This window comes from Haliotis rubra, unplaced genomic scaffold, assembly GCF_003918875.1.
Source record: "Haliotis rubra isolate DU_JTF1 unplaced genomic scaffold, ASM391887v1 Scf979, whole genome shotgun sequence".
Taxonomy (NCBI): Eukaryota; Metazoa; Mollusca; class Gastropoda; order Lepetellida; family Haliotidae; genus Haliotis; species Haliotis rubra.
This window is the reverse complement of record NW_025767722.1, coordinates 328,156-343,789: the sequence shown is the minus strand read 5'-3', so window position 1 is coordinate 343,789 and position 15,634 is coordinate 328,156. Positions and strand designations below refer to the sequence as shown.

The following is a 15,634-nucleotide window of genomic DNA, read 5'->3' as shown; positions in this document are numbered from 1 at the left end:
TGTGTCTGAGTCAAGTGCTTCAGAGACATCTAGACCATCTGGATCCATCAGGATCTGGTGTCACTCGTCTAGAACAGCTGCAAACACCATGTCCAGATTGTGAGGTTTTTCAAGGTATGGGAAACCCAACATCCATGTTGGTCCGCCTGAATGCTCAGTGTGGCTGAGGTCAAAACCTACTCATCCGATGGTGCCCAAACATGTAGCATCCCACCAGGAATCATTATTTAGATGAGTGGTCTGATCTTCATGTAGGAATATGCAAAGCCTGACAAACCAGCCCACCTAAGTCTTTTACTGTACAGCTTATTTAGGACTGAGTTGTAGCAGGATCTGAACCACCTAACACCTTTATACAGCACAGAGAGTATGGCATAAAGACATTTTTGTTTTATTTTTATAGTTTCTTTTGAAATTACACACACAAAAATTCATATTCTTTGAAAATATGTTGTTGCTGAGATGGTGATATTCTTTGTGACCAACACGAAACATACAGTCATTTAGTTGAGAGGTCGGATCTTCATGGAGGAAGATGTTAGGCCTGACAAACCATCCCATCGAAGTCCCACACTGTACAGTCTCGTCAGGTGTGAGTGGTCGCATGATTTGGACCACCACGCCCCTTTATTAGAAACAGCACAGTTCCCGGAGTATGTGTCCAGATCCAGATTCTTTGCACTGAATCTGGTGTTGTTATGATACAGCATCCTATCTCCTGAAAATACACAGACACCAGCATATTTCTAACTATTACACACTTTAACACTCTATTGTGAACTGTAACATAGTGTTTGGTCCTGGTTGAGTGTTTAAAAACACTTTGTGCTTGTATAAGAGCCAGAGCCAACTGACGAATTGTATGATCACTGTGTCAATGATGGCTGTGTACAAACGGATTTCTGTTGAAAGTGACCGACATGCTCAGATGCTTTCTTCCTTTTTACAGTTTGGGAGTTTCCATTACAGGGTAATGTGTTCTTTGAACATCATGAATCACATACCTTTAGTCGAGGTATTCTGAACATCCAGTTAAATGGACCAATGATTTCATGACTATAGAAAGAATATATAAAGTTCAGACACAAACACAGATTAATATTTCCAACATACTCACCAGCTGTTCCCGAGTAGTTCCCTATGAACAGAGTGTAGAACTCTGACATGCTACCCAGATGGAAACTGTTGTACTCGGCATAGAAGTGACCTCCTGATTCGTTTACCAGGTCAATCCTCAGTTCATAGGTTTTCTGCTTTGTCAGTCTGTGTATCTTCTCATTTCTTGAAAAATGACCACTACCTACAGCATCCCGAATGGTCATGCTAGGTTTTATCAATTGTTCCATGTTGGGAATCTAATCCATGTGTACAACGTGACGACCAAAAGGGTCTGGCTGTTCACACCTCTACACACACCAACACAGACGTGCGTGCATACTTATTGCGTGAATGGTTTCCTTTCTTTTATATCTATTACAGCAACTTTCTTTTTCGAAGTCTGTTTTCAGCAATCACTTGACTATCTCTTCGCCCTTACATATCAAATGGATGCTTATTTGTTTTATACATCCATATCGATAGTTTCTTTCCATATCAGTTGCAGACACATACATACCAATTGTGATACACAAAATATGAGATGCCAAGATATCACAAACCAAGACTAATGATAGACGCACGCCTTTCCATTTGTTATCAAATACTTGACATTTAAATGATGGAATGAGTACGATGTCACGCATAAACAAGTATTTATGGTTCTGAGGAAGAATTGATGTTTATATGCACCAAGCCAGAATTCTCGGGTGAGGTTTCCAAATCCGTCCATGTATTCAAACCAAGTTCGATAGAAATCTTCTGACCCGTCCAGTCGCCTTTGAAACACCTGTTCATTAAATTCCAATGTCACATTGTGCTAACATTGAGATGTATGACACATTAACATCAAACCGAAACATGAGTCTCATTAACCTATTCAGACAATGACCTACTTTTCAGCAGATCCGAATTTTCTCGTGTGAAAGTGAAAAGAGCCACCAAAAACAACTGTGGTTACACTGAATTCAAATTCCTTGTTTCATAACAAATCTTTCTTGATGAAATATAAGAAAACATGCAGTGAACACAAGTCCTTATGTCGAACAAAGAAAGAAGAATATATTCAACGTCAGAGAGATGATTTGGAGACCTCGACAACTGACTCGAAACGTTTTTAGGGTACAATAAAACGTTTATCAGGTCGTAAACTGCGCCTAAACCCCATATATATTGGAGACTGGGTGGATTATTTCTCTACCCTCTACGACAGTCCAGATAATTTAGAATGTATTAATGACGATATACATGATCCCCCAGATTCTATAAGAATAATCACTGAAGATATTCTGGATTCCCCCTTAACAAGATTGGAGATCATTCGCAGTCTCGAGGCGCTAAAGAACAACAAATCTCCAGGACTTGATGACATATAGAGTGAATATCTTAAACATTCCTCCCATGTAATCGTTCCATACCTCGAGATAATATTCAATAGTATGTACCAAAATGGTAAATTCCCAGAGACCTGGTCTACAGGAATATTAATTCCTTTTCATAAGAAAGGTGACACTTCTATCCCCGACAACTACAGAGCAATAAGCCTCCTGAGTATCCTCAGCAAAGTCTTCACGTACATCCTGAATCAACGATTAGTGTGCTGGGCTGATGTGTTGAGTAAAAATTCTGAGTGTCAATCAGGTTTTCGAAAAGGTTATTCAGTGGTTGACAATTGGTTTGTTCTGAATTCTATTATCGAGCGTTATCTTTCCCGCAAATGTGGTAAATTCTATGTAGCTTTTGTTGATTTCTCGAAAGCTTTCGATTCTGTTCAAAGACATTTTCTTTGGAAGTTATTATATTAAAACGGTCTGAGTCGTAACATGGGTAAAATGTTAGAGTCTATTTATAATAGTGTAAAATCTTGTGTTCGCTCAAATAGTAGTTTATCTCGTATATTTGATTGCCCAATGGGAGTCAGACAAGGGTGTATGCTCAGTCCCTTTTTGTTTCAGTTTTATATAAATGAATTAGTTAATGTAATTTCAAAATGAATGTCGGTTTGGTGTGCAGCTACATCCAGATGTTACTCATATTTTCCTTCTTTTATTTGCGGATGACCTTAATTTGTTTGGGAACAGCGTGAGAAGTCTGCAGTTTAAACTAAATGTTCTTAATAGGTACTGTTCAGAATGGAAATTGTCAGTCAACATGCATAAAACTAAAATTGTTGTTTTTAAGAAAGGAGGTGGTTTATCTCGGTTTGAAAAATGGTTTTATAATGGTAGTGTTGTTGAAGTTGTTTCAGGATATTGTTATCTCGGATTGTATTTTAGTAAGAGGTTACAGTGGTCGAAAGCATTTGACAATATTTCTATTCCAGCCAGAAAAATGCTGTCATTACTTCTTAGTAGTATACATTGTTTGAAACCACACTCGCCTCATCTGTACTTCAAATTATGCTATACAAAGATAACACCAATTCTCCTCTATGGGGCTGAAATTTGGGGGCTTAATAATATTGAAGAACTGGAAAAAGTACATTTATATGCCTGCAAACGTTTTCTAAACGTTAAGTTATCAACGTTTAATAATGGAGTATTAGCCGAGTGTGGTAGATATCCTGTCCAACTATCTGCTGTTTTAAAATGTATTAAATATTAGTTAAATCTTATTAACATGGCTGGATGCCGTTTGCCTCGAAAATGTTACAATATGATGCGTATGTATGATGAGCAAGGCTATGAGAACTGGGTAACCAAGGTGAGAAATATCATATTTAAATTAGGTTTTGGTGATGTTTGGGTATCACACACTTACGGAGATAAAAACGTTTTTGTTAAAATGTTTTTTCAACGACTGAAAGATAATTTTCGGCAAGTTTGCCATAGTGATTATCTGAGAGCCCCAAAATGTTTACGTATTGTAATTTTAAATTAACGATTTCTTGTGAAACATACTTAACTCATATTACTGTATCCAAATTTAGATCTTGTTTATCACGATTTAGGTTAAGTTCCCATAGTTTAGAAATTGAAAGAGGACGTTACTATAACATTCCCCGGGAACAAAGAACATGCAAAATGTGTAACTTAAACGTACTTGAAAATGAATATCACTTCTTACTTATCTGTCCAGCCTACATTGAATTAAGACGTAAATATCTTTTGTCGCAATTCTATGTTTTCCCCAATATACTAAAATTCAATTCGTTGTTATCATCCAAAAATGAATACTGCTAAATATCTGTTTTATGCATTCGAAAAAAGGAAATCAATTTTGTCATATTAAGATTGTATATATTATACATGCTTTCATTGTTATCATTTTATTTCATGTCTGCACCGATGAGGTGTTTTTTGTACTCATAGGCCCGTGGCCTCATAGTATCAGAAATATAGATTTGATTTGATTTTGAACAAAATGGTATTAACAGTTTATTTTTAATTTCAAACTTTAATAACATCGTTTTCTGTATTTTATGGCGAGGTGTAGGCAGCATGACCTTAACTAAGACGTCACAGACTGCCCCTGTTTGACGAGGTCGTAAACTGATTCACAAGTCATCTGGCTCATTGGTTACACCTGTTTTGTGTTTGTTCCGCTTATTCAGTGTAGTTTTGGAACGGTCATTGTGATTGATATAATATCAAGTCTGTACCAGACCACCAAACATTTCTAGCGGCCGAGCCTCGTTTTGAGATTTCCACGATTTCCGTTTGTCAGAGCACGCTGTACGACAGAGCAAGCTGCACGACGTGTTCCAAGGATTAGAAAGAGTGTAGTGTTACAATATACAAGTGGTTAGATATATCAAACAATACTGATTAATATTTATGTATCCAGTTGAATGAATATTTGTCTCAAAATTTTGGACTGGTTATTGTACTAAGTTGCGCAATAGGACGGAACCCAGTCAGCAGGAAACGAGACTGTGCTGTAATCAATGTTTTGACTTGACACACTGAAGAAAGCATTATCATGCAGCAGATATTTCTGAAACTTACCAGCCATCCTCCTCCATGTTGAGTCATGTCACAGTAAGCCAGAAATGAACCCTTCCCATCTGACGGTTTGATTCGGTAAACTCCGTCCTCAGCTTCGGGAAACTCGTCCAGGATGCTCCTACAATCTGTTCAATATGAAGTGTATCCGGGGTAATGTCTCATTTATATGATGTCTCTTTCAGTCTCAGCGTATACCACTTGGAATAGAGAATGTTGTGCTTGGAATCAAGCTTTCTTAACTTGCATTTAGAAATTATCATCGACGCTAAAATCTCAACCATTTATTATTGTAACATTATATCTACCATATTCGATTCATTAACACGGGTATCAAATACACAGTTCATTGAAACGACTGGTTTGGCGGCAACAGGAGCTTAGATGTAGTATGTGTGCAATTACATTGAAAACACGGTAAATATCGACGTTAAGTTTAAGAACACGAGAAAGATGAATGGCGGTTTTTTGTAGGCATTGAAGGTTGTAATCCTCATCAAACAACTTCTGAGCAAGAGTCATATGACGCTCCTTCAAATGTTTACTCAATGAGCATGTGTGTCAACGCACAGAAAACACGAACTGAAGCTGCATTTTAAGTTTTAGGAACAAGACAGAGCGGGAAATGTGGCACATTTCTACGGCTTACTGTGCAGTACACAAAGATTGTGACATTTTGGAGGTGAGCGTATTTGGAACAGCCTCAACAAAGTTTCAAAGTCAACAGAGGCAAAGTTTCCTATCCTACTACGTACTCACCACTGCGCATGGCCGTGTTCCCACCGAGTTCATCCCTGGAAGCCAGGAAGTTATCCATGGATGTCTTGAAAGTGTTGTAGGTGTCCAGAACCTGACAATAGTTGCCGGATATGTTAGCATATCCACACGCAACCAGCAACACTACACACAGACACAGTCGGAACACCATATTGAGGAAATAGTCTCTTCTTCACTGACTGTATGTCATCCGAGTCAATGTGTGCTTGAGTGTGGAGTACTGTATATTTATAGGCAAACTTCACTGTCAGTCAAAACACTCTGCATATGTAATAGGAGTATGATTCATGCGATAATAATTCTTGTGGTGTTCATATGCTGCATTACATGCCGAGAGGTACTTGTACATTGAACTGACAAACAATACCAAGTGAAGTGGACTTCCGCTGAAACTCAAGTAAGTCATCAACCCGGTCCTCTCTGGTATCCTTCTCCTCATGGTGCTCACACTTGTCTACCACTTGTCTAACTATACTTGTCTAACAGTTGTCAAGTGCTTCTATAATCATGTCTAACATTTAACAACATGTTTAAAGGTCCTAATTCACAATTCACCAGTTAAGTAATATCTAAACAGTGTGGCACAGATATCAACACTCGTACATTTCTGTTTGTTTATCTAAGAACATACCTAAATTTATAATCCCATGCGTTTGTGCATGTGTGTTTGCGTGTTTGCGTGTCGGTCTTTTTGTGCGCATCAGAATCTACACTTAGTGAAAGGTTATGTATAGTACGTTTTTCTTTACGTAAGCATGCATAAACGTCCCTAATTGAACTAACATCTCATAGTTTTCGCGTTGTGCTGCGACATTAGCAACACCAATCATGTTTAACTGACGAGGCCGCAGCTCCCATGCCGCACTAGACGGTTATGTTCCACTATAGCAGCCTCTTCAAACTGTTCAATGCTCTGTCTGTGAACACACATTAGAACTTACCACTACTGATGTTGATTCTGGTGGACAGAACAGCAGCAAGCCTCTTGTGGGACGCAATGCTTTACAAAGGGCAAGGTAATAATGTACATGCATCTAGTTCTGAAAACAACAAGATTGGGAGGGTCTCGTTGGATCATCCACACCACTTAGGTTTGTAACGGTAGCAGGGTGATATACATATCAATACACGTGCTTACATATGTGGAGACAAATATGAGGCTTCATATGAATTGAATTGACAATTAATTGTATTGATTAAAAGTACACATATGCCTAAACATGCTGAGAAGTTTTACAAATGACAGGTAAGAATTGTTTAGTTCTGACTACAACACACCTGAGAGGACCTCGTTAGGTCATGCAAATCAGGAGCAATGGTAGCATTAGCGTACAAGTTGATAAACACAGCTGGACCAGCTGGCGCACACATGTTTAGATGTGTGGAAAGAAATGTGAGACTTCAAGTGAATTGAACTGAACATTAATTGTATTGAGTAAAGGTATGTTTATTTTAAACAGCTGTGGAACATGAAAGAGCTGATTATGACGATTGTTTTCGAAAACTGTGTGTTGATTTTCTTGAAGGAAGTCAGGATTGTGGTACATAGGAACACTGAGACAATGCTTAACACGTTGACTGCATATCATGTTATCATGTCCGATCGTGTTGTGATCAATTGTAACAGAATTTGCTTCTACGAGTTAACTCTTGTTACCGCCAGCAGACGATTACGTCTTGTGGCTATTTTGTCAACATGTAAAATGTGTTTTAAAATGACACTGATGTAGCTTCGTGATAACTCCTAGTGGCAAATTCTGACACATTTGATAACACGAGTATACTCTTGATAGGCAGTCAACGTGTTAAGCACATCAGTGCATAGTTGTACTCATGTGGGGAATCGAACCCGGGTCTTCAGCGTGACGAGAAAACGCATTAACCCACGCTACACTCCCCCACCACCCTGAAGTAATCAAAAATCAGTTGTCATCACAATGTATGTTAAACAGCTGTGTAACATCAAGAGATGTTGATGTCTTTGGGTGGTCCTATACAACTGACTGTTCCTGTTCTCGATGCAGGTAATGGCTGAGGTACAACATCTAGACGTTTTCATTCCTCATAACGTCCATTGGAAGATAATGGTCAGAGAATATGACCCGTTTATGTTACAAAAAACAGGGCCACCCTTTTAATACATTGCCTAGTATCTGTGATGAAAGAATCAACACGTTCAACACTCCCTGAAAGCTGTCAGGCCACACCACTACTGAGATGTGCTTTGGGGCTAGTTTTAGAATAGAGTGCAGGAAACCTGAAAAACGCATAATACCACATGCCGTGTTTTATAATAGAGATTCAAAACACACATTTGAAACACTGCACTGTGAAAACAGTCTGACAACAAGGATGTTGTGGTCATCGGGTTCATGTATGCTCAGAAATGTCCGTGTCAGCATATTTCGTGAAATTATAGATTGAAATTAGGAGGTGTCCATTCAATTACTGATAAAAACAGAGCTCAGTATCACAAATTGTAGCGGAGGTGAGCAAAACTGGTGAGACATAAAACAATATTCACTCACTCACAGTGGCACACTCTTTTATAGCTACTAGTTTGCAGTGAGAGTGTTTTCCATTATTTTCGGTGATACCTTTTCTATTTGTTCGTATCAATGCACCAAGCTGGGCTGTACAACTCTTTATACACGTGTATTTTTTTTAACTATTTGTAGCCAATAGGGAAGGATGATGCTCAAAGCCGGTTAAAGTATCTAAAAATTATTGTCTTCCTGAGAATTTAGCTCAACCATGCTTTTAAACGTAGAATGTTTGTTATTATGGCTAAATTTCCCTAACATCGCCAGCGGCTGGGGGGATGGTGTAAATCCAGCTAGGGTCCATAAAGGTAACAAAGGCACTGTAAGTCCCCATGGTCCCTAGCACGGTGATCTACCTTCAGTTCCTGGCGATCTACAACCCATTCCCATGCTGTAATGTCCTAAATAGTGTATACTTTTAGTCACATGCTAGGTTTAAATCTTTATCTGTGATATTCTAGTTCTTTAACTGTCCTTTGCAGACAGAGTTTAAGATATAACGTTATAAATTATTTAAATATGACGTATTGTAGTCACGTTATGGCTGAAATATTGCCAAAGTGACTATACATCTTAACTCACTCACTCACTATTTATATATCTATAAGTACAACTGGTGGCTTATCAAGGTCTATTCGGGTTCAGGCATGTGGATGTATTTTGAGCTGACGTTGTTCAAAGAAAGTATTTTGTCAAGATGTGTATCTTATGGCTGCCATGAAGATGGGCATGTCTTATGAACATAAGATCAGAAATCATCAGTTGGTAGAGATGTTGGATTTCTATCTGTGAAGATGTGACTACAGACAAAACAAATATTTTTTTCTTTTAATGATAGAAATCTATGTAATTACAACGCCAGAACAAACACACACACACACACACACACACACACACACACACACACACCAGTCATGTTTCTGAAACATAAACGCGTTTTCCTTTTTCAATTATACAGGAGACCAGTTGTAACATTTGACTAGTCCTTAACACTGCTAACAATGCATTGATCAGAGAATATTTGACATAACATGGTTTCACTTTATGAATGTGTTGTTAAGATGAGATGACGAACACGTAAAACATGGAGGAAGATATAAAAACAAATGTTCTTTACGGTTTGATAATAAATTACAAAAATATCCACGTTCTTTATTGAAACTAAAATGTGTGTTTTGTTGCACTGCGCTGGAGACCATACATGTAACATGCAACCAGGAATCATTATTTAGATAAGTGGTCTGATCTTCATCCAGGAATAGGTAAAGCCTGACAAACCAGCCCATTTAGGTCTCTTGCTGTACAGTTTATTCAGGTCTGAGTTGTATCAGGATCTGACCCACCACACCACACCACACACCATGCAGATATAATTTTTTATTTCATTTTTATAGTTTCTTGAAACCTACCAAAAAAATCATGTTCTTTGAAAATATGCTATCGCTGAGATGGTGATATTCGGTGAGACACGCAACATGCAGTCATTTTACGCCGTACTCAGCATTATTCCCGCTGTATGGCGGCGGTCTGTAAATAATCGAGTCTGGACCAGACAATCCAGTGATCAACAGTATGAGACATCGACCTGCGCAATTGGGAACCGAAGACATGTGTCAACCAAGTCAGGGAGCCTGACCACCCAATCCTGTTAGTTGCCTCTTACGACAAGCATGGGTTACTGAAGATCAATATTCTAACCCGGACCTTCACGGGTTGGATCTTTATGGAGAAATATGTTAGACAAAACATTTCTCTTGATGTACTTCCAGAGAATGCTGTGCGTCCCCTTAAATAACTGGAATTGAATCTTTAATCGGTCATCATGAACAGAATATGAAATGTTCTTTTCCCAAATATACATGTTTAAGTTCCCTGTTTCTCTGTGAGTGTATATATGTCTGTCTACATCTGTTTATCTGAACATAAGAACAGAAATCATCAGCTGGAAGAGATGTTACATTTCTAGCAGTGAAGATATGACTACAGAAGGAAACGATAGAATTATACCTAATTATATTGCCAGAACCCTCTCAACCATGTTTCTCAAAAGATAATTCAAAACATGTTTGTTTTTTTGCAAGGACCAGTTGTAACATTTGACCCGTCCTTCACATTGCTAACAATGCACTACAGGAATGAATATTTGACACTACATAGTTTCAATTTACGAAGAATAACACGTAAAAGATGCAGGATGGTATGAAACAAATGTTCTTTACGGTTTGCTGATAAATTACAAATAATATGCATCCTCCTTATAGGAAGTAAAAATGTCTTATTCCTGCGATGGTGACCAAACATGTAACACAAGAATTCATTATTTAGATGGGTGGTCTGATCTTCATGTAGGAATATGCAAAGCCTGACAAACCAGCCCACCTACGTCTCTTAGTGTACAGTTTATTTAGGTCTGAGTTGTAGCAGGATCTGAACCACCACACACCTTTAAAGAACACAGATAGTATGGCATGAAGAATTTTATTAATTATTTTTTATAGTTTCTTGAAAACTACATAAAACATTCACGTTCTTTGAAAATATGTTGTTGCTGAGATGGTGATATTCGGTGAGACCGACACGCAACATGCAGTCATTTAGTTGAGAGGTCGGATCTTCATGGAGGAAGATGTTAGGCCTGACAAACCTCTCCATCGAAGTCCCATACTGTACAGTCTCGTCAGGTGTGAGTAGTCGCAGGATCTGAACCACCACGCCCCTTTATTAGAAACAGCACAGTTCGAGGAGTGTGTATCCAGATCCAGATTCTTTGCACTGAATCTGGTGTTGTTGTGATACAGCATCTGATCTCCTGAAAATACACAGACACCAGCATATTTCTAACTGTTACACACTTTAACACTCCATTGTGAACTGTAACATAGTGTTTGGTCCTGGTTGTGTGTTTGAAAACAATGTGTGCGTGTATAAGAGTCAGAGCCAAATGGTGAAGAGTATGCCAATGAGTGCTGTATACAAACGGATTTCTGCTGGAATTGACTGATATGATCATATGTTCTCTTCTCTCCTTGAATCACATACCTTCTCTCCTTGAATCACATACTTCAGTCGAAGTATTCTGATCATGAAGTTGAATGGAACAATGATTAAATGAGCATAGAAAGAATATATAAAGTTCACAAACACAAATTAATATTTCCAACATACTCACCAGCTGTGCCTGAGTAGTTCCCTATGAACAGAGTGTAGAACTCTGACATGCTGCCCAGATGGAAACTGTTGTACTCGGCATAGAAGTGACCTCCAGATTTATTCACCAGGTCGATCCTCAGTTCATAGGTTTTCTGTTTCGTCAGTCTATGTATCTTCTCATTTCCTGAAATATGACCACTGCCTACATCATCCCGAAGTCTTTGGGACACCAATAACACATTGTATGATATCAAAACTCAAACATCATTGATAATAAAGTGACATGCCCGTGTCAATGAGGCAAGTGAACGAGTACAGCAAAACATTGTGTATAGTAGTATTACAGTAACACCAGAATGGTCATGCAAGGTTTTATCAATTGTTCCATGTGGGGAATCCAGTCCATGTGTACAACGTGACGACCAAAAAGGTTTGGCTTTTCACACCCCTACACATACACCAACACAGACGTGCGTGCATACTTATTGCGTGAATGGTTTCCTTTCTTTTATATCTATTACAGCAACTTTCTTTTTTGAAGTCTGTTTTCAGCAATCACTTGACTATCTCTTCGCCCTCACATATCAAATGGATACTTATTTGTTTTATGCATCCATATCGATAGTTTCTTTCCATATCAGTTGCAGACACATACATACCAATTGTGATACACAAAATATGAGATCCCAAGATATCACAAACACAGACTTATGATAGACGCACGCCTTTCCATTTGTTGTCATATACTCGACATTTAAACGATGGAATGAGTAAGATGTCACTCATAAACAAATATTGATGGTTCTGGGGAAGAATTGATGTTTATACGCACCAAGCCAGAATTCGTGGGTGAGGTTTCCAAATCCGTCCATGTATTCAAACCAAGTTCGATAGAAATCTTCTGACCCGTCCAGTCGCCTTTGAAACACCTGAACATTGAAATTCAATGGCACATTGTTCTGATATTGGGATGTATGACACATTAACATTACACATTGAAAGAAGAATTATCCTGCAGCAGATATTTCTGAAACTTACCAGCCATCCTCCGCCATGTTGACTCATGTCACAGTAGGCCAGAAATGAACCCTTCCCATCTGTCGGTTTGATTCGGTAAACTCCGTCCTCAGCTTCGGGAAACTCGTCAAGGATGCTCCTACAATCTGTTCAGTATAAAGTTTATCCGGGATTATTTCGGAAAAATATGATAATTTATCCAACGTATCATTTATTTAATGTCTCTACTAGTATAAACATATGTCAACTACTTTGAAATGGGAATCAATCTTTCTTAAATTTTTTACTGAAAATGATCATCGTCGCAATATCCTCAAGTATTCATTATTTTAACAACATTTCTAACCTACTCCAATTGGCATCACAAGCGCATGAAATACACATTTGATTGAAACGACAGTTTGGGCGGCGACAGGAACTAATATTCCAAGAAAAATACTTCTTACACAAATGGTTTGGTATTGGTAGGCATTTTAAAGTAATGATATGTTCAAACGGGGGCTACAAAATGAGTAACTGTTGTTGATGCTACAGTAAAAATATAGAAACCATATAGATATCGACGTGAGAAGTGGATGTTAAGATTAGGAATACGAGAAAGCTGAATGGCGTTTTACATTGAACGTTGTAAGCCTCATCAAGAAACACATCAAGAGAGATATGAGGCTCCTTAAAATTGTACTCAAAGAGCATGTGCGTAAATACATAGAAAACACAAATTCAACATGAATTTTTTGTTTTAGAAACAAGAAAGAGCGTGGAATGGTACGTTTTTCTACGGCTTACTGTGCAGTACACAAAAATTATGACATGTTGGAGGTGAGTGTATCTGGATCAGAAAAAAACAGTGGTTGACAGGCCTGAGTATCGGCAAGGCTTCAAAGTCAACAGTGCCTTAGCTTCCTATCGTCCTCGGTACTCACCACTGCGCATGTCCGTGTTCCCACAAGTTTCATCCCCGGATGCCAGGAAGTTATCCATGGATGTCTTGAAAGTGTCGTAGTTGTCCACAACCTGACAGTAGTCGCCGGATATGTTAGCATATCCACACGCCACCAGCAACACTACACACAGACACAGTCGGAACACCATAGTGTGTATAGAGTCTCTTCTTGTGCACGGCCTGTATGTCACCCGAGTAAATGTGTGTTTGAGTGTGGAGAACTGTATATTTATAGGTAAGCTTCACTGTCAAAACACTCAGCATATGCAATAGGAATACGATTCCCACAATGATAATTCCTGTGGTGTTCATATGCTGAATTACACTCATAGTGGTACTTGTACATTGAACTGACAAACAATACCAAGTGAAGTGGACCTCCGCTGGAACTAAAGTGAGTCATCATCGCGGTCCTCTCTGGTATCCTTCTCCTCATGGTGCTCACACTTGTCTACCACTTGTCTGACTCCACTTGGCTAACAGTTGTCAAGTGCTTCTATAATCATTGTCTAACATTTAACAACATGTTTAAAGGTCGCTTGTCCTAATTTATATCCCAAACATTAAGTAACATCTTAACAGTATGGCACAGTATAACTATCATAACATATCAACACTCGTACATTTCTTTGTTTTATCTAAGAACACACCTAAATGTATTATCTCATGAGTCTGTGCATGTGTGTATGCGTGTTTGCCTGACGGTGTTTTTATGTGCATCACAATATACACTCAGTGAAAGGTTATGTATTGTATGTTTTTCTTTGCGTAAACATGTTTAAATCAGACATAACTGAACTAACATCTCATCGTTTTCACATCGTGCGGCGACATTCGCAACACCTATCTGACTGACGTGGCCGTAGCCTCCATGCCGCACCAGACCCGCCAGATCGGTTATGTTCCACTATAGCAACCACTCCACAATGTTCAATGCTCTGTCACATTAGAATTTACCACTACTGATGTTCATTCTGACGCTGCTGGCGGAGAATGCAGCCTGCTTATTGTGGGACGTAATGCCTTACAAAGGTCAAGGTAATGACGTACCTAGATCTGACCACAAGTACACTGAGAGGGTCTCGTTTGATCAGTTCAATCCACTTAAGTCAGTAATGTAAGTTTTAGGGTACAGGCTGACAGACATATCAATACCATTTGGCGCACATGTTTACATATGTGGAGAGAAATGTGAGGCTTTATATGAACTGAATTGAAAATTAATGGGCTGGATTAAAAGTACATGTCTATAAGTTAAACAACATGAACGAGATGGTTATGACGATTGTCACGACAATGTTGTCACGATGATGTGTTGATTTTCTGGATGAAAGTCCAGGCTGTAGTACATAGGAACAGCTGTGCATAGTTAATACAGAGCGGGATGATTTTCGAGTCATGTGTTTGTAGAGGACACATTTTAAACACTGCACTGTGACATTACTCTAGATCTGGCAACACGGATGCTGTGGTCATCGGTTTCGGGTATACTCAGAAATGTCCGTAGAATATGGTGTAATTAAAGAATGAAAGTAAGATGTGTCCATTCTATTATTGATAAATGTAGAGCCCAGGATAACACATTGCAGCGGACAGGAGCAAAAACTGCAGAATTGAAGTTTTGCAATATTAACTGACTCACAGTGACACACTATTTCACAACTACAGGGTTGCCGTGAAACTGTTTTCCATTATTCTTGGGGATACATTTCCTATTCAGTTCGCCTCAATGCAACACGCTGAACTGTACAACTCTTTCAATAAGTATTGGAATATTTTAAACGAATGTTTAACCAACCGAGAAGGACGACACTGTTTGTTTGTATACACTGAAAGCGCAGCCTTCCTGGATATCCGTATATGACGCCATGAGATATTTATCCGTTTGCTTTATACTGCCAAGAAACATACGCATTAAGCAATTAACGACACTGTGGTCCAGATACAAATACCATCTGGACGTTACTGCAGATTTTCTATATCTAAAACATTTGTATGATGCAACAAACCTAAAAGATCTGTTCTCACGCGTGAGCGCCCATCTGATACTGAACTACCTGAGGGAAGTTGATCTGTATCATAAATTGTAACTGTGAAATGTAACAACCATAAATTGTAACTATGAAATGTAACAAACCGCCTGCCTTTAAATTTGATACTATCAC

General features: G+C 38.6%; 2 protein-coding genes across 2 annotated transcripts; both read right to left on the bottom strand.

Annotated features, from left to right (window-relative positions):
- Positions 1–375: 375 nt before the first annotated feature.
- On the bottom strand, positions 376–13,657 carry LOC124265428 (fibrinogen-like protein A). Its single transcript, XM_046700221.1, has 6 exons — positions 13,616–13,657; positions 5,799–5,964; positions 5,043–5,167; positions 1,789–1,885; positions 1,118–1,282; positions 376–718 (listed from the first exon to the last, which is right to left on the bottom strand). Exons 1-6 carry the CDS (start codon positions 13,616–13,618, stop codon positions 504–506), a joined length of 771 nt encoding a protein of 256 aa, XP_046556177.1. The 5' UTR covers positions 13,619–13,657; the 3' UTR covers positions 376–503.
- On the bottom strand, positions 10,822–13,691 carry LOC124265427 (fibrinogen-like protein A). Its single transcript, XM_046700220.1, has 5 exons — positions 13,450–13,691; positions 12,548–12,672; positions 12,342–12,438; positions 11,529–11,693; positions 10,822–11,168 (listed from the first exon to the last, which is right to left on the bottom strand). The coding sequence occupies exons 1-5, from the start codon at positions 13,616–13,618 to the stop codon at positions 10,954–10,956; spliced, it is 771 nt and encodes a 256-aa protein (XP_046556176.1). The 5' UTR covers positions 13,619–13,691; the 3' UTR covers positions 10,822–10,953.
- Positions 13,692–15,634: the final 1,943 nt, after the last annotated feature.